Source organism: Silurus meridionalis, chromosome 14, assembly GCF_014805685.1.
Source record: "Silurus meridionalis isolate SWU-2019-XX chromosome 14, ASM1480568v1, whole genome shotgun sequence".
In the NCBI taxonomy this organism is placed as follows: domain Eukaryota; kingdom Metazoa; phylum Chordata; class Actinopteri; order Siluriformes; family Siluridae; genus Silurus; species Silurus meridionalis.
Window position 1 is genome coordinate 12226797 of NC_060897.1, and position 19393 is coordinate 12246189.

The 19393-nt window shown below is 36.0% G+C and overlaps 1 protein-coding gene across 12 annotated transcripts in view; it reads left to right on the top strand.

Moving 5' to 3' along the window:
• spag9a (sperm associated antigen 9a) overlaps nt 1–19393 on the top strand; it is a 34404-nt gene that overhangs the window by 2175 nt on the left and 12836 nt on the right. For 4 of the 12 annotated variants that reach the window (XM_046865860.1, XM_046865863.1, XM_046865852.1 and 1 more), the window contains exons 2-15: nt 6315–6435; nt 10993–11063; nt 11240–11334; nt 12486–12642; nt 14370–14453; nt 15452–15596; nt 15947–16040; nt 17301–17422; nt 18009–18020; nt 18299–18313; nt 18526–18583; nt 18699–18851; nt 19004–19055; nt 19199–19329. In XM_046865860.1, coding sequence (XP_046721816.1) covers nt 6315–6435; nt 10993–11063; nt 11240–11334; nt 12486–12642; nt 14370–14453; nt 15452–15596; nt 15947–16040; nt 17301–17422; nt 18009–18020; nt 18299–18313; nt 18526–18583; nt 18699–18851; nt 19004–19055; nt 19199–19329 — 1310 coding nt within the window. Of the gene's footprint in view, nt 1–6314; nt 6436–10992; nt 11064–11239; nt 11335–12485; nt 12643–14366; nt 14454–15451; nt 15597–15946; nt 16041–17300; nt 17423–18008; nt 18021–18298; nt 18314–18525; nt 18584–18698; nt 18852–19003; nt 19056–19198; nt 19330–19393 lie in introns of all 12 variants that reach the window. The other 8 variants (XM_046865853.1, XM_046865861.1, XM_046865851.1 and 5 more) reach the window with 4 other exon arrangements.

Consider the following 19393-nt stretch of genomic DNA (forward strand, 5'->3'; position numbering starts at 1 on the left):
CCAAGAGTTAAATCTCAGACTCTATGGGCAATAAACTGTTAAAAAAAGTATATCAATAAAACTGTTAAAAAAGAGAGAGACCCACTATTCCTTCACATCGATGCGAGTGAATGATACATACAGTCATACAGAATTACTTACATGGTTACTTAATTATTGCTGCTGAATGTGGTTTTACAAGTTATTTAATCATAAGGTGTAATAATAATAAAAAAAGACAATGTAATATCTAATGTGTTGTTCATCTGAGACTAATTGTGTTAACTTAATTCTAAAACCCAATAGTACTATATGATTTTTATCATGTCTTTTACTGAATGTACTAAATTACTGAATGTACTGTTAAAGGGAAACAGTAATATTTGCCTATTTTAATAGTGGGAAGTTTTTTAAGAGCTTTAAAAAAAGTCTGCACTTTCAGTTAAAATTGTATATCACCTCCCAAAATTATATTTTATTGATTGATTGATTCATGTCAAGTTGCTGCTTGATCTTGCAATGGGTTAGTGTGGATCTGGAGAAGGTTTTGGTAACACTGGGCACAAGGTGGGAAAGGTTATCCTGGATTGGCACACTCACACTTACGAGCAATTTAGCATGTCCAATCCACATGTTTATAAAAGAGAGAGGAAACCAGAGAACCTTAAGGAAACCTACATGAACATGGGGAGAACATGTAAATCTGCAAATAGACAGTTATTAATTGAACAGTGACCCTGGAGATATGAGGCAAAAATGCTATCTGCTGTGTCACTGCCCTGAGATACAGAAAGCTAGCAGAATGTATACCAAAAATCTATTGTCTGGAAATGTTTTAACAAAAAAGCAAACCAATCTTTGTTCACTTTATGGTGTCATTTCAAAGAAACTAATTTCCACTGTCTTCCAGTTGTATGTGCTATGTGCTACAGTCTTCACTTCCTTCTTTTAGCTGCTGGCTTTTTGGCAGAATTAGTGTCCATGTGTCTGCTCGACTTGAAGTCATGCCTTAGCAAAGTAGCAGTTCTACACGGGACATGATTTAGTATTACATCACATGAATCAGGCTAAACTCTTTTTTTTTTAAATTATAGTACCGAATAGAATTGTATGATTTTAAAGTACCATTAATTAATTCATTAATTAATTAATTAATTCATTCATTCCTGTTTTTTCTATGAGAGTTCTTATATCAGACTGAAGCAAATTTAATATGATTAATATGAACTGAATAATATGAATAATAAGTTCTCCAAGTGTTTTCTTATTACAGCACAAGATTACTGAGAGGAAATATTGCTTATACATCAAACGCAGATTGTGGAAAGAAAATCATGTTGTCTGGTTTAGCTAGACGTTTTTGTTGAGGCACAATTTATTTTTGGGTTTTAGTAGGGTGAGCATTAGGCAATACAACAAATTCATATAACTGTTGTACAGTGACTAAAATCTGTCAGTAATTTTTTTGCTCTTATTAATTGCCTAATATATAATTTGTTTAACATTAGGTATAAATAGAAAAAAAACTTTTCACATTTTTATACATGAACGAGGTACTAGTTTTCAAACGTTTCATAAGAAAATGAACAGCTTCTGTCATTATGCAGGGATGATGCAATCACTTTTGTATAAATAAGAGCACAATGTAACTTCCTTCCTGTAGTGAGTCTGTCGTGGGATATTCAGGCTTTCTACAATCTGTACTTTTATTTTGCTGGCTGTGTAATGTAGGTAACTTACTGAAACTCTGTACTATTTTATGCCTGATTTTTCCAAAGAGAGCCACATAGTTGAGATTTCGGTTTGGGCAGTCCAAGCTGACATGGCCACACTGCTCTGTACATGAGCAGCTTGAGTGAGTCAGCACTCTGAATGTCTTTATTGTGTCACTCTTTCCAGCTTCATTCATTCCCAATCAAGCAGAGTCATACAGAAAATCTTAGTAGAGTAGTAGAAGGCGGGATTCTTTTTCAAACATAACTCAGCATGACTATTACGGATTGGGATCTTTCTAACTGTTACTAGATGGACATATTTGGAAGAAGTGACATATGTTAGATCAAAAAAAGTCATCACATTTAAAAATAAAAATAGATTTATTTATTACTATTTATTTAGCTAGCATGAGAACAGCATCCATGGGTTGAAGAAAATGAAACTATAATGGATATGTAACTGAGGGGAAAATAAATAATACACTTTCTTTAGATAGTTCTCTGACCAAATAAAAGGCTCAGTGTAGTTTGTTAGTGATCCCGATGGGAGTGATCCATTCAAGGATGACCACACCCACATCAACAATGTTTGATTAGTATGATCATATCTACTATTGCTTTTACAGTCACAGTCAGACCTCAACTCACTTGCATTCCAATGCAAGATTTTGCATTGCATAAAATTCTGTAAGCGAATGCCCGTTAGTAGCAAGAACAAAACTTTGAAATGGAACAATAGCCCCCTAGAAAATTGTTAAATGACTTATATGTGACGTTGGTTGTATGCAACAGTACATATACACATTCATCAGGGTAGAAATGTGTATGTGTGAAAATGACAAGGCACATATCTTACATGTAATGATAATTTCCCACATTTGCAGTGTATAAAAGATAGGACAGCTAATAGACACACTTAGTAGTGGTCTGAAAAGGTCTTTGAAAACTCCTTAAAACCAAATTTCTAGTAAGGTTTTACAAAGCCTTTATAATTATATTGTTGTCACATGGAAACCATTCGGCAATCACTGCAGCAAAAGCCAATAATTTTCCTCACAGCCTGTCTTGCTTATAATTAGGACAAAATAATAGTGTGATCTTTTGGGGAAATGAAGGGGTTGAGTTTTCTTGAGGTTAAAAAACCTCCAACGCATGTTAACCAGCTCGGCAGTGGGGCTTCTGTTTAATACAATTTGAGTTTCCTGCATGAAATTATTAAAAATGTGTGTAAGATTGGTGACAGTTCTGCCTGAAAAAATGAGCATGAACATAAATTAATTAGGACAGCCAACCTTAATTGCATGCATCAATATTCAGGTCATGGGCATAACTCCCTAAAGACTGCATAAACAGTCATGCTTGAACCTTGAAGTAGATTTTCCTTATATGATATCAGCCCTAGCATGGAGCACCAGTTCCTGGAGTTTTGGGAACGGAATGTTGTCCCAAAACTCTCTAGGTAGAAATGGCATTGTTGGTAACATAGTATAGAAAAATTTACTCAAAATGGCAACAAAAGTTTAAACCAAATGCAAGAAAAAGTTGAGACAGGATATGTTAACCACGTGGCATCCCTTTTTCTTTTAACAACAGTTTTTTTTTACATCAGGGAACTAAGGAGACCAGTGGCTGGAGTTGTGGGAGAAGAATGTTGTCCAATTTGTGTTGATACAGGATTCTACTTGCCCAATAGACCTGGGTGTTCTTTATCATATTTTTTATGCATGATGTCAAATATTTTCGGTTGGTGAATGTTTTGGACTGCAGGCAGTTCAGTCCAGCGCTCAGACGCTCCTACTACGAAGCCATGTTGTTTTGATAGATACATCATGCGGTTTAGCATTGTCTTGCTGAAATATGCAAGGCCTTTCCTGATGGATGAAAGTATATTTTGCTTTTCAACCTGAGAGTTGCTGATAAGCCAGATGTTCACTCTCCTTTAACATATATTTGTGAATGACATAGCGAATTGTGTTCACAGACAATGATTTGTGGAGGTGTTACTGAGTCCATGAAGTGATGTCCACTACTGAATCATGGTGTTGTAAAGCGAAACCCATATTTACTTCTGAGGGACCAAACATCACAGGCTGTTAGTATTGATTTTTACTCTTGTCTCTTGGGCACAGTGATCTCCCCAGATTCTCCAAATCTTTTGATAAGATATTCAGTCTTCAAAGTTGATGTTGAGGAACATTATTCTGAAGTTGTTCCACAACTTGTAGACATAGTTTTTCTCAGGTTGGTGAACTGTATATTTTCCTTGGACCATTACATTTCATCAGTTAAAACAATGTTCTGTATGTTCTGTTGTGAAAAAAATATAATTGTATGAGTTTTTTTTATTTACATTTATATTTGCAGTTTTATTAAAAATCTATTTGCAAGTTTTCTATCATCCATAAAGTGACATTTTTATAATAGATATTTTGTTAACGCTCTGCATGTTGCTTTTTTAATCAGCTATTTGAACAGTGTTTAAAACTAATAAGTTGATAGCAACATCTGGCCTGTATGTTCTTTTATAAATGTAGCTTATGGATATAAAGTGACAAGAACCTTCTGCATTAGTTTAGCTCTTAGGGCAATGAAGCAGTTTGTAGTGTTGGCAGTGCGATGAGAAGAAAAAAATGACAAAAAGAGCAGAAGCACCTATGGTAGTCTAGAACTTTGGAATCACTAAATCAGGGAGAGCCTCCTAACAGTGAGACACTCCAGGATGCCATTACTTCTGGATCACATGATCCTTTGTTGTGACGGGCAGAGCTGAGTACCACTTGGTGCTAGTCCAAAAGGCTTCTCCCAGTGACCAAGTGCTTGGGCTACTGTTTTTTTAATACTAAAGCAGATAATACAGATAATAAAAGGTTACTATCAATTGAAGTCCACATTTTTTGTCCAGATTTGGGGATTTCTTTATGTATGGCCTTTATTCAGAGTAATGAGCACTAATAGGTGTGATATTTAATAAAGGCTCGGTTTGGACTTCAAGTTAATAAGCTTTTATTGCCATTTCAACCATATATAGCTGACGCATTACATAGTAAAATGAAACAACATTCCTCTTGAACCCTGGTGCTACATACAACAATTACAGAAAACAGAAAACACAGGGCTAAGACCTAGTAAGTGTCTTCGCCACATAAAGTGCATCGTGTGCAACCTGGTGCAAACAGTGAAAAAGACAACACAAGACAGTGCAAGACAATACAGTACAGTGCAAGACTGTATGTAAACACTTTATGGTAATGAAGTAATGTAATGTGAGTGGTACTGAAGACATGGATGTGTAAAGTGAGTATGAGTGTGTGTTGAGTCTGGGTTGTACAGATCAGACACACAGTTTTGTGTGTGTGTGTGTGTGTGTGTGTGTGTGTGTGTGTGTGTGTGTGTGATGGCCCGAATGCTTCGGAACCGCTTCCCTGATGCCAGGAGGGTGAATAGTGTGTGTGAAGGGTGTATGGGGTCGTCCACAATGCTGTTGGTATTGCGGGATTCAAAAGAGGGGAGAGAGACTCTGATGATCTTCTCAGCTGTCCTCACTATCCTCTGTAGGGTCTTGTGATCTGAGACGGTGCAGTTCTCAAACCAGGCAGTGATGCAGCTGCTCAAGATGCTCTCAATGGTCCCTCTGTAGAACGTGGTCAGGATGGGGGGAGGGAGATGAGCTTTTCTCAGCCTTCTCAGGTAGTAGAGACGCTGTTGGTGATGGAGCTGGTGTTGAGTGACCAGGTGAGGTTATCCGCCAAATGAACACTAAGGCCCCAGTGCCCAGTGTGGTTGTGCTGGAGATGCTGTTTCCGATCTAGACTGACTGAGGTCTCCCAGTCAGGAAGTCCAGGATCCAGTTACAGAGGAAGGTGTTCAGGACCAGTAGGCTCAGCTTCTCAATCAGGTGCTGAGGGATGATTGTGTTGAATACAGAGCTGAAGTCTATGAACAGCATTCGTACATAAGAGTCCTGTTGTCTAGGTGGGTGAGGGCCAGATGAAGGGTCGTGGAGATGACATCATCCGTGGAGCGGTTTGGACGAAACGCAACCTGCATGGGGTCTAGTAAGGGTGGAAGCTGGGTCTTCATTAAGGCAGGAGACAGTAGACTTTGATGGCCATTCCACATTAGAAAACAGATTAAATACTGGAACATACAAAGCAGCAGTGCAGGATGTCCAGTCTCCTCTGCTGTTTTCCGGATACTTACTGGTCATTGGTGGAAACTGGAATTAGAAGTCAAACAATGAAACCACTGAAAAGTCACACATCCTGTGGATTTTGACCTGCTTGTCCTTTCTAAAGTTGTATGAGAATGTAAGAATCTGTGCATATCTTTGGTGGCTCCTGCTTGTTCTGTAATTCTTACATAGTTATATTGATTAGTTTGGCAAATTAAAAGCAAATGCAGTTGCTTTCACATGCAATCCAAATGCAACAGAGTAGCATACATATTATATTTATGTTATAAATGTGATTTCTAGACCGACACATATTATTGAAGCCATGAAATATTTGAATGTGATATTGTGATATTCAGAATATTGGAAGAAAAATTCAGAAATTAATTGGATGTACATTTAAATAGTTAACATTATCTCATGTTCATTACTGTGTTCTCTATAAACAGAAATTTATCGAGTTTGAGGACTCTCAAGAGCAGGAGAAAAAGGACCTGCAAAACCACATGGAGAAGATGAACTCACATTCACGCCAGCTGGAGCTAAAACTCAAGAACTTTGCTGATCAAAGTAAGTACTGCTTCATGTTCTCACTCTATGCCTCATTTAAGCTCAGGCATTATGCATTATGTTGCACAGTGTTTATTGGTTCTATCAAGCAGTTTTAGTGTTGCTGGTTAGGTTTTAGGACAATACAATATTAATATCACTGTTTATTATAATCTGAATGTGTCTCAATATAAATTAATTATTGCACTTTGTATCATTTGTTTATATCCCTTTCGATTCCATGTTACATATGTAGACTTTAAGTTGATTATTGTAATAATAAAAAAAACATTTATTTGTAATATGGGGTGGAGACAAATGTTGTTTCATGTTAAAATATTATTATGATACAATTATAATAATTGTCAGAGAATATCCACTAGCTCGCCAAGCACAACAGGCAAGTTCCAGAATTCTTTATGAGTCTGGTTCTTGTTCTTTGCTAATCGCCCAACCTATGCCTGTTTAATTTTTTTGCTTTGGATTGTTTGCCTTGCCATTTATATAAATCGGCTTTTTTACACACTTGCATCCACATGACCTTGCTTTACATGACAGCAGTTTGATTAGTCACAATGTTGATTTGTTTTCTATAAAAGCATGGCTCCAATAGTGCTGGTAGTTGCCAGTGGAGCCTCAACAGTTAGGGCTCTGGGTTACTGAACGAAAGTTTATGGTTTCAAACCTGAGCACAGCCAAACGTCCACTACTGGGCATTTAAGCAATGCTTTTAACCCTTTCTTCATCAAAAGGTCATGGCTGACCCTGCACTCTAATCCTAGCTTCCTAAAAAGCTGGGATATGTGAAAAAATAAATTCACTGTGTCAATAAATTTGCGACAAGTAAAAAACTTTTCTCTTTTTATATGTTAACTATATTAACGCACTTGCTTTAATGAGTTCTTGTAATAGCAATTTACACAGGACATTTTATAGTGCATGATGTACATAACGAAAAGCTAACAATTAACAGATTCAAATGTTAATCACAGAAGTAAATCAAATAAATTATTTGGTATGGTGAATTGTTCTGTATGAAGCAAATTTATTAGGCATTTGAGGAATGAGACTACAGTGTCAGAGCATTGTAGCAGTCAGAGCTTTGTATTGATAGAAGACTTCTCGGTGCCATTGTCACATGGCTGTGTGTGATTTTATTATATTATTATCTTATTATCTTAACTTCAAGAGACAGAACATTAAGAGGTGGATTAGGGATTGACTGTTTATAGCTACTATAACATAACCGATAACAGAAACAAACATTTTAAATGCCAATTCCTGAGGTATTGAAGAAATGTAAAAACTTTGGTATGTGTTGATATTGTATGTGTGAATTGTATTTTATTTAATGTAATAACTGCCGCATTACAGCACCCTGTCATAGTTATTTTTTTTTTCAAGAACAGCACAACCCGTCATGTTTTCAGTTCAGTTCAGTTTGGAACCTAACTAGGAAACATTAACAGGAATTAATATTATTCCCAAACTTTAATTACAAACTAATTGTAAGTGTAGGGGTATGCCAATAATTTGTTTATATTATGTAGCTGCAATATTTGTAACAGTTAATCTGTTTCCATTTTTCTCTCTTTTTCCTTGCCTTTGGTTCCATTATGATTTTACAACCCCCTCCACAGATATTGTGCAGCTAATCTAGGCTATGACCTAATTTTAGTCACACCATCTACCACACATGCCCTTTATCTCTTTCTGACAAGTGTAATTGTCACAGGTATTATTTAGCTTTATATTCAGGCTTAGTTTCATTCTAGCAGGATTACAGAGTATACTGTGTCACTGCTGCTGCAAATCCATGGGAAGTGCTTTTGTTGTATGGTAGTTTATTTGGGAATTATAAAGCTCTAATGTGTATCAAAGCGTAGACCTAAACTGTCTTATTTGGTGCTCAGTAAAGAAAAGTGCCAAACCCTGGTGAGCAGTGAATGATTCACAAGAGATGTATGCTGCCTGTGGAATAGTTCCCATTGAGTTCATAGTCCAGTAAAAGCATGACCAGGACATTTACAGCATGCTCTAAAAGGTACAAAAGTTTCTATGTATAGGTTGTTATTAATCATTGATTTTACAATGATCATGATTAATTGTGTGATTTTTGATTGCGCTTTATTTTATTGCTATAGTATTATTGCTTCGCAGCATATTTTTATACACATAATACCTATGTTTTTTATTTTATTGGAAATTTACACAGCTGTCTGTTACAGCATGGATCTTGACTTCATTGGGCTTGAGTTGTCATGGGAGCTGCTGATTTATTTATCTACATTCATGTGCAGACTACACGAGGCCACTCCATACATCACATCCACACATCAAAGTACTCCGTCACCATGGCTTCAGGACTGTGTCACTTTGAGCTAACTGAAAGTCTGAATTGGTTCAAGTTTTTGCCATGTATTCATTTTTATGAGTATGTACAGAAATCTAAACCTTAATTCTACTTAACTTTGCAAGAAATGACACGACAAGTAAGGAATTACAAGGATTTACAAAGAACAGCAGGCTCTTTCTGGGTGAAATGCTGGATTTCTTATTTAGTCATTGTTATATTTATGTGCTAATTACCCATTCAAATTGACAGAGTTTTGCTCCAGACTTTTGTGTTGCATCCAAATGGAGTCGCCCCCCAACCGCCCCTCTCCCACTCGAGATGTGACAAAAAGTTCTTCTAGTTTGTGCATAACTGGAGCATAAACATTCATATTCATACTGCTTTCTGGTAGCAGTATAGAAACAGAAGACCAAGCAGTCAAAATTTACATTTAAATATTTACTGCTTATAGGATTTACTATTTAAATACAGATAATAGTTTGCTTTGGTTACTGAATAATTCATATTACTTAATAACTTTAATGTATCTATACAAGCTTATAGCATCTTTTATGAGTGCAGATTAGTTCCACTGAAGACAAAGTATACAAAATTCCTGTATTTTATTGTTTTAAATAGAATTTTTCTTTATTGGGATTTGGTATTTAATTGTAATCTGAAATACTTCTTCAGACACAGATTTTAATTTTAAAGGTAAAAGTGTACAGACTTTTTCACCAAACTTTTGTACATAACTGTGATATTCTCTAATGAATTTACTTTGTTCAATTTTCTTAATTAAAAGTAAATATAAAATTTGGTAAGTCAGACCAGAGTAAAGAGTTTAGTAGAAATGACTGATTGAATGAGCAATTTGCATCCCAGTGTACATGATTTGTGTCTATTTTGTTGTTTGAAATGTGCTACCGTTTGGGTGAGCGTTTTGGCACCTGACACAACAACCACCATGAATATATGATTAGATTTTAGCTAGTTATGTAAGATTGGATTATACCAGCATTTGAACATTTGCCAGAATTAAATAAATGCACCAAATGCATTGAAGTAATACAATTTTTAATGACAACAGTCATTTGCAAATACATGCTAAAACAATACGGACAATGTTTATTTTGTGCTAAACATTGTTGAACATATAATTTCTTTCATTTCTGACCAACTTCACGTGCAAGATTTAAAAATTTCCACACATATTTTCTCCATCAAATTTATGAAACAGTTGGTATCCACTGAGTCACGGTTCCCTGGTGGTCTAGTCGTTAGGATGCGGTGCTCTCACCGTTGTGGCCCGGGTTCGATCCCCGGTCAGGGAACCAACCCCAGCCACTCTTAGTGCCGATCCCAAGCCCGGATAAATGGGGAGGGTTGCTTAGAAAGGGCATCCAGCATAAAAACATGTGCCAAATCAAACATGCGGATGATCCGCTGTGGCGACCCATAATGGGAGAAGCCGAAAGTAAGTTTGTTTGTTATCCACTGAGTCAAGCTTTATGAGCCACTGACTCAAATTAAATGCAATTTACAAAATAAATTGATTAAAACCTTTCATCACTAAGATAGGACAAAGTACTCATGTCAAGATTCCAGTCTTAGACATTGTGTTCGAAATGCTCACAAATTTCCACCAACAGCCTCATAAAAATGATTTCACTACATAGTCACCAAGTGGCTAAATGGTAGCACTACATGATTCAAATAGATGTCCTCTCTAATGGCAACTGCTCCAGATTAAACACTTTCACATAATATGGTAGTAAAACAATCCTTTAAATGACTGTTTCCTTTACAAGGTTTTGACTGCTGATCCTGTAAATGAAAATGAATAATGGATTAAAAGGGTTAAAAGAAATGTGAGCATTATAATTGATCTCTATCCAGTCAAGCCACTTGTAAATTTGTGTGAAGAATGTAATCTCAGAAACACTTAATGCAACATTGTGGAGTAACAACATAAACAATATGAAAAAACATAAATCTCTATTTGAGAGGTGAGAAAGTAATGTCATAATTTCTAATCATGACTAATGACCAATTCAGGACTCTTATGACTGTGGCATTGTCAGAATTTAACATTGCCTCTTCCAGGCAAGGGGGTGAATGCTTATCTGATGTGTCACATGAAGGGAGTTTTAAAACAAGTAGCATCCGGTAAAATTATTCTCACCCATTCTCTTTCTTACTACTATCCGTCTCTGTGCCTTTTTTGTCTTCATCACTCGTAGTAAGCCGTTTGGAGGAGCGGGAGGCTGAACTCAAAAAAGAGTACAATTCTCTTCATCAGAGACACACAGAGGTAACACACCAGCATTGTCCATGCTGTTTATGCCTCAGTTAAAAAGACTTGCCCATGACATATGTGTAAATTTAATAAGAATTAAAGTATTAGGTGATTATCACTTTTACCTATTCATCGGAGCTTATAATACTAAATATCTGCTTCAAGTCATCATCAATGTTTGTTTCCTGCAGATGATTCATAACTACATGGAACATGTAGAGCGCATTAAAATCCTGCAGATAACCGGAGGAGAGGCCTCAGATACTGGGACTCTGGGCAGGGTCAGGTAAGACTGGACTGTAGATATTAGGGAAATTATTAATTCATAATGGAAATACAAAAGCATGCAGATGTGAATATACATTATATGATGCTCTTGAAAATTATAAAAAATATAAGATAAAAAAACTGATATAGTTGCAACAATTTTCTACATTTTGATACGTACTTAGCATTGTTCAGCTTAGAGGGGAGAGAACATGACTAATAGAAACATTTATTTAGAGAAAAATAAGGTTTGTTAGGAAAATCCACATATACATTAGAGCAGCGGTCCTCAAACTTTTTTGCGCCACGGACCGGTTTATTGTCAGACTATATAAAATGATACGATCGGCATAAAAACTGGTATTTTCTAAATATAATAATAAGCGTGAATCCACTGTGTTGTTTTTTTTGTTCATTTTGCTAGTTTGAGGGTTTTAATTTAGCGGTAATGTATTATGTGTTAACGGCCGGAGCAGCCTCTTTAAGAAGGTAGCGGATGGAGAGAAGACATGTGACCGAGGCATCTTGACATGCATCAAGAGTGAGTCATAGACAGATGTGGCAGAGAGAATCCGGTAATTTTTCTAAATAAAACATAGTTCAGAATTAGATAATAAATAAAATAGAAATAATGTAAGTTATGTATTCTTTCTGTGCGGTACCAATTGACCCACCGGCCGGTGCCGGTCCGTGGCCCGGGGGTTGGAGACTACTGCATTAGAGACACATGAAGTGACATATAGTAGCTTGTTTGTCTGGTCTATAAGTGGCCAGTATAATTGCAGCCCGAACAGCTGTTGTTTTTTCACTGAACAAAAAATGCATCTTTATCAACTGGTCATTTATTCCTAATGGGATACTTTATATCTTACCATTTTCATATAATGTATTAATGTTTAAATAAGTGCCCTAAAATACATTGAATGTATTAACATATTGCAATCACACTTTTTACTAAGATATATTATATAAATATTATATGTTGCCTGTAATAACTGGATTTTTGTTGTAATGTCAAATGTGAAATGATGGTGTTGTCCTCTTGTGATTTTTTTCTTTTTTTCCTTTCCTGGGTTATGTGATATACATGCACAATATAGAGGCTCAGAATTTAACGTCTGTTTTTCTGTCTGTCTTCTCTACATCCCTGGATTTACCTCTGTATTCTAGAAAAGAGCGACCTCTTTCTCTGGGCATCTTTCCCATGTCTGGTGGTGGTGGGAACAACTCGCAGATACCTGATTTTCTAGGTCGAGCGGAGACTCCAGGGACAGAGGGATGGAGGTTCACTGATCTCAGCCAGCATCGATCGAATACCAGTCTCAAGGTACTTAATGCTCTAAAGAATGCTATGGGATCATACACCTTACATATCAATACTATAATACAACAAACCTCACTTTAGTAAGAGTACGATAATCATAACATCAGAATACAAAAACCCAGACATGCGATTTGGTCATAAGCTCCAGGAAATGTTTGTGTTAGCATGCTGGTGCTAATAAACTGCCAGCTGGTGTTGTGTATCAGAGTAGAGCACTTGGCATTTGTAATGATGTGGCTTTGAAGTTGAAGGCGGGAGCAAGAAAGAGGTTGCTGTCTGATGTATAGAAGAGCCTGTGCAATCACGGTACATTTCCATCTATTCACACACTTACATGCCTGTTAGGGCTGTAAAAATTTCGTATTTTTGTATTGTCAAAGACACACACATGCACAAACATTTAGCTGTGTGCAGTTTGTGTACTGCAAATGGTAGTGTATGTAATTGGAGGATCTAAGTTCTCAAACAACACTATTAACGAAGGAAGATTTAAGGTATAAAAGCATTGGTATAAATCCCTTATAAATCAAGTCTAGTTGCTAGGATTCAGGAGAATGAAGCATAATCCAATATCTTAAAGGTAAGTATCTCAAACCATGTGACACACTCCCTCTCACTGGCTTTTGAGCTGTATCTATGTCTGACTTGTATTTATGCCTGACAAAATATACCATACAGAAGACCCAGGCAAATGAAAAAAAAAATATTATTTAAAAAAGTGTAATGATTAACTTGAGACAGTGCAAGCTGCAAGATTCAGTCTAGGTTCTTCTGTCTGGTGGTTACTGATGCTTAAAATGCTTTCATATGCATGTGAATAACCACAAACACATTTAAAGAGATATGTGGGTGTGATGGATACTGTGGGAGCAAGTTGGAAAAAGTTCTAGCATTAATTATATATAAAAAAGAGAAATGATGCATGATGCAAAAAACATGGTGCCTGCTTCCTGAGCAACAGACAACAATTGCATACCATGCAAAAGTTATAGGCTGATGTAGAAACGATTTATATTCTGAATATCAATATTTATTATACTGCATAATAACCAGTTAAATATAACATTTCAACTATATTAAACAAATACACAAGCATATACATTAATCATTAAAATCTAACTTTACATAAAAAAATAATTTGAGATAATCGAACAGTGCAGTAAAATCAACAGTATGATTTTTTTGTTGCTTTATTTTTTGTAACAGTGTGGCTCTTAAAACAGTGCCAGCTGTAATCACAGATTTATATGAATGCACTTTTTAAAATATTTATTATATTAGTAACATCTTCATCACAAGGACTTTAGTATTGGATACAATAATTCAATCATAAACAGAGTAAAAGATGTTGGTATTTTCAGCAAACCAACTAATAGTTAACATGCTGAAGGTTTCCAAAAGGAGATCTGTATAATAAGACTTTCAGACCCCCTTCCAATTTTTTATGACACTAGTGCACAAGACATACAATAGGCATCAAATGTAATATTCATATTATAAACCCAAGACTTTTGTATGATACTGTGTACTTGTCCCAAAAAAACCCAGATATACTGTAATAAAATTTCTTTGTTTTGCCAAACTAATTAAAGTTTAAAAGAGGTTACTTTTTTCCTTGTTAAATAATTACAAGCATGAGTTTGCTATGATTATTTCCAAACTCATGATACTGGATTGTACAGTTATCATGCCATGAATCATGCTTCACTTAAATTCTTTTCCCTAAGCAGCTGGAGGCGGAGGATCCTCCAAAGAAAAGCGAATGTAATAGTGCACAGGAGGCTTGGGGGAATATGCTGGCAGACGACTGTAAGGTAGTTGGCTCTGTAACAGCCGAGTGTGTGCAGTCTATTTCACCATCATGCACAGATGTTGAGGTTCATGTGCAGCTTCTCAGCATCCACTTCTCATGCTGTATGCAACCACTGAAGTGAAGAGTATGTATAGTGCAAAAAATTGGATTGGATATTGGGGAAAAAACTATTGGATAAGGATTAGACAATTTGTCCTCTGCAGTAGCAAATGATCACAAGATCACTAGAGTAATTGGTGTCCCATTTAGGGTATATAAATGTTTTTGCTCAAGATGAATAAACAAATATATGTGGTTGCATACAGCTAATTTACCGTTTGACCGCATGTCATTTTAGTTGTACCATTGCACGAAATCCGCTTCATTTTCACCTTAAAAATCATTCATCAAACTAGACTAGTATCACTAATCAATCAAAAAATGTCAATGCTAATGTATTATTGTCATAGTCCTGCCAAGTGGCTATAATTAGTGTAATCTAAAAATTTGTACTTCTTTTTAGAGAACAATGTGCTTAACTTGTTTTGAAATTAATTCTAAAGAGGAGTGCTATGGTTTGTGTAAAAATAAATTGCTAAACGCATTTATTTTGCTTTTTTTTTTTTTTTTTTCCGGTTGATTTTTTTTTTATGTTGTGGTCTTTATGTGCACAAGTGAGCTCTGAATGTTAATTATGTTACGTTCTTGTGTTTTTTTTATTATTAACTTATCTGCTGTATTTAGTATTAGCCTTTGTGTGATGTCTTGTAGCTTCTCTTGGAATGTGGCTCTTGTAATGACTAAGGAGTACCTTGCTTTATTTTATTTTTATTTTTTTATAAAAAGCGTTTTTGTTAATATAAAGCTCTGTTACTACAAAAAAAAGCGAATTGAATTGAATACTCTTTTCTGTATTTCCTGGTTGTTCCTCTTGTCCCCTCTCTCACCAAGTAATTGCAGAGCTGTGACCTTTAACCTGTGTTGTTTTCTTAAATAAGAGGGTGTACTTGCTGATTTCAGGATGAGCTGTTAGGCTCCAATTCAGCCACACCTATGTCCACCACAGCCTCAGAGCCAGGGCTGGACTGTCAGAGGGAAGATGGTGATGGTTCCAGCAGGTGTGCTGAGGTGCAGGCTGCTCCAGGGACTCGTTCCATCTCAACAGGTGAGCCAAGATTTGGAAATCTGCATGATGCCTGACAGAAATTTGGAGTTTCTTTCCGGGCACAGCCTGAGCAAAATAAAGTTCAACATGTTTTCTGAATATGAACCACGATGACCTACTTGATGTTTTGTTTCAAAAATGAATCAATGTCATAAATGGTATTTAATTGTCACTGCATATAGCACGTGATGTTTTACACAAAAATATTACATCAAAAGCTAAAGTTAAAAGGTTATGGCTCCGTATCTTAAAATCACAGAACTGCATGAAAACATTTATTTCCTTTATTAATGTTTTTTTTCTTCATATCAGTGTATCAGTGTATATAAAGTGCCATCTGGTTTATGTAGGTTTGGCAGAGAATGAGGACAAGTCTGATGTGCAAGCTATTATCGAGTCAACCCCAGAGCTCCATCTGGACCTCAGTGGCTACAAAGGCTCCAGGTAGAAAATATATATTTATAACTCTGTTAAAAGGCATATACAGTATTTCAGGTCAATTATGTCCTTTCCATGTGCACTGACATAGATATAAATTTTTTTTTCCTAAAATATACTAACATTTTTACCACAAAAATGTTTTTTCACAAAATTGATGACATGCAAATAATGTGCAAGCTTTTATAAGGGTCTACTGCAGATTGCGTGTTTTATTTTCAAAAGAATGTGTTGTGCATGTTGTGTAGTTTGGAGCAGATGTTTATGCAAAATACAGGGTGGCATTGGTGCAGATAGATTAATTTTTTATCGTTTCTGCCTGGAAAAATCATGTAGTAATGGAGGCGGTGTTTTGGGTCAAAGGACAGGTATTCAATTAGCGAGAATCAGTTTTCTCCAATTGAAGACAAAAATTAAGCCATTGATTGATTGATTAATTGATTGATTGATTGATTGATTGATTTGATATATATATATATATATATATATATATATATATATATATATATATATATGTATATGTATATATGTATGTATGTATGAGTGTCTATATATATATATATATATATATATATATATATATATATATATATATATATATATATATATATAGAGAGAGAGAGAGAGAGAGAGAGAGAGAGAGAGAGAGAGAGAGAGAGAGAGAGACACTCATACATACATACATACATACACACATACATACAAATAAAACACATAACACATTACTTACCACTAGAGGTAGAAGAGTTAAAAATGTAATTGCTTGGGGAACAAAAGATCATTTTCCCCTATTTTTCAAACATCTAAGAGCGTCGGCCTGATGGAAGCAATTCAAAGGTGTAAGACAAAGGATGCCTCTCATCATGCACAATGATGTTAGCCTTATTCAATACTTTCTCTTCATATTTACTTTCTATACTCTGTCACTTTATTTCTAACAGTTTCCTTGCTATAATTACTACCTTCTCTAGTGACCTCTACTGAGCTTCAGAAGCATTTCCATACCAACAAATCACACAATAATTCATAATGCATTCAATGAAAGCCACATAAAACATCAAAAGCATTTTACTCTGGACTTTAAAGGAAAGCAATTTCTTTAAGAAATACATTCTTTGTTGGAGCTTCTTACTCATGCAATCAGTCCAGGCATCCCACCTAAGTTTGTGGTCCAGCATGAACAAATAACATTGGGAATGTTAAATGTAATCATTATTTGTGTTTGTCATGTTTTCGAGTTGATAACGTTTTGCTGATGTGTTCCAGCACCCCGACTAAAGGTATAGAGAACAAGGCGTTTAACAGGAACACAGACTCTCTATTTGAGGAGCTGTCGAGTGCAGGCTCTGGTCTCATTGGGGATGTGGATGAAGGTGCTGATCTCCTGGGTATGTGCCTTTCTTCCTTACCAAGAAAAAGCTTGTTAATCACCACCTCTTATCCTCTGAATACTAGGAAGAAAGAAAAAAAATCCTGCAAAATCTTTCTATGATATGAAAAAGCTTGGATTTTTAAATGAAATAAGAGAAAAAAGCCTTCATTGTAGCTCAGGTGAAAAATCTGAATTCCCAGTACTTTTGCAAGAGCTAAAATAGCAGAAGTAGACCGTGAACATCTGGCAGCATGCTTTCAAATGAAAGTTAAAAATACATATTATGCATGCTAGTTTATGCATACTGTTGTGTATTGCCAGTTTTTGATGACACAATATATTTATGACACTAATTAGCATCATTCGTAGATTGTATGTGTGCTTAAAGAACATAAGGAAATTTTAGCAATAAAATAAAAGCTTCCTTAAATGTAGCTTAATCCTTAAAAGGCTTAAATCTTTTAGCTTAGTATTTTGTTCTTTCCTGGTTCTGTGTAGTCGTGTAGTCAGTCCCTGCTGTTTGCTAGATATTGTAATGCTAACACCACTCTTTCTCTCCATTCTGTGTCTTCCTGCTCTCTGGTTTTTGTGCCTTATCCCAGTGGAGTACTCTGGTGTGTATATATCCCTTCTGGCTGTCTTTTTTTCCTGTCTGTGTGTCTGTTTCTCTGTGAATGGACAATGGTTGCAGTCATTTATTCTTTTTTCATTCATGTTTTTCATAATACTACAGAAATTGAACTAACATTTCATATTTTTGCCAAATAAGAGCACCTAAGGGGTAGAACACAGTGTATGATTTGTTCTGGTTTACTTGTTGGATTTGTTTACTTAAAGGCTATCCTCATCCTTCCTTTTCTCTCTGCCTAACATGGACTGCATGCTTTTTCAGACCTGAGTTTGCTTGGTAAGACATACCATCTGCTCGACTATTCATGTTTGATTGCCTGTCTCGCTTCTTCAACTCTTTACTTTATTTCTTTTCCTTTCTTTGCATTTACATGTCGCAGTGTGTGCTTTTTTTTCTTTGAGATCAGGGGTCACACCAGGTCCTTATTCCAAAAGAGAGACAAACTAACCTTGAGATTTAAAGTTCTAACTGGTCTGATTTATTTGCAGGAATGGGTCGAGAAGTGGAGAATCTCATTTTGGAAAACACACAGCTGCTGGAAACGAAGTAGGACTGCTTAAAAAATATATACTACTGCAACAAAAATATAATTCAAATTGCTGAAAGCGCCCCTGCGTGTGTGTGTGTGTGTGTGTGTGTGTGTGTGTGTGTGTTTGCACAGAAATGCACTGAATGTGGTAAAGAATGACCTGATCGTCCAAGTGGATGAGCTTACATCTGAGAAGGAAGTTCTTCAAGGAGAGCTCAACACACTTCTGCAGACGAAGGCCAAATTGGAGGAGAAGAACAAAGAGTTTGAGGAAGAGCTCAAGAAGTTTGTGTTACCATTTCTTTATCTGAGAATTTCTTTAATTAAAGATTAGGATCTACTGCAACTCCCACCAGGATAAACAGAAGGATGAATGAATGAATAAATGAATGAATGAATAAATGTACTATCTGACATTTTATTTTTTTTACCTATAGAGTTCGGGCTGAAATGGAGAGTGCCAAATTGAATAACAAAGAGGAAGATGATGTGAGAATAATTTGCCTAAATACTGTGCAATATTGGCTTATATCATTGAGCATGGCTTTGTTAAATAGCATTATTGTGCATGATTGTAGTGCATTTACAGTTCTAATGGCGATTAAAGCATATTGCGTGACTTCTTTTGGCAGAGTGATGTACCCACAGCTCAAAGGCGTCGGTTCACCAGGGTAGAGATGGCACGTGTGCTGATGGAAAGGAACCAGTATAAAGAAAGGTTGATGGAACTCCAGGAGGCTGTCAGGTGGACAGAAATGATCCGGTAAACACTCATTCGACTGTTTATGACTTTCTTCTCCCCAACACATTTCAGCTTTAGGTTTATA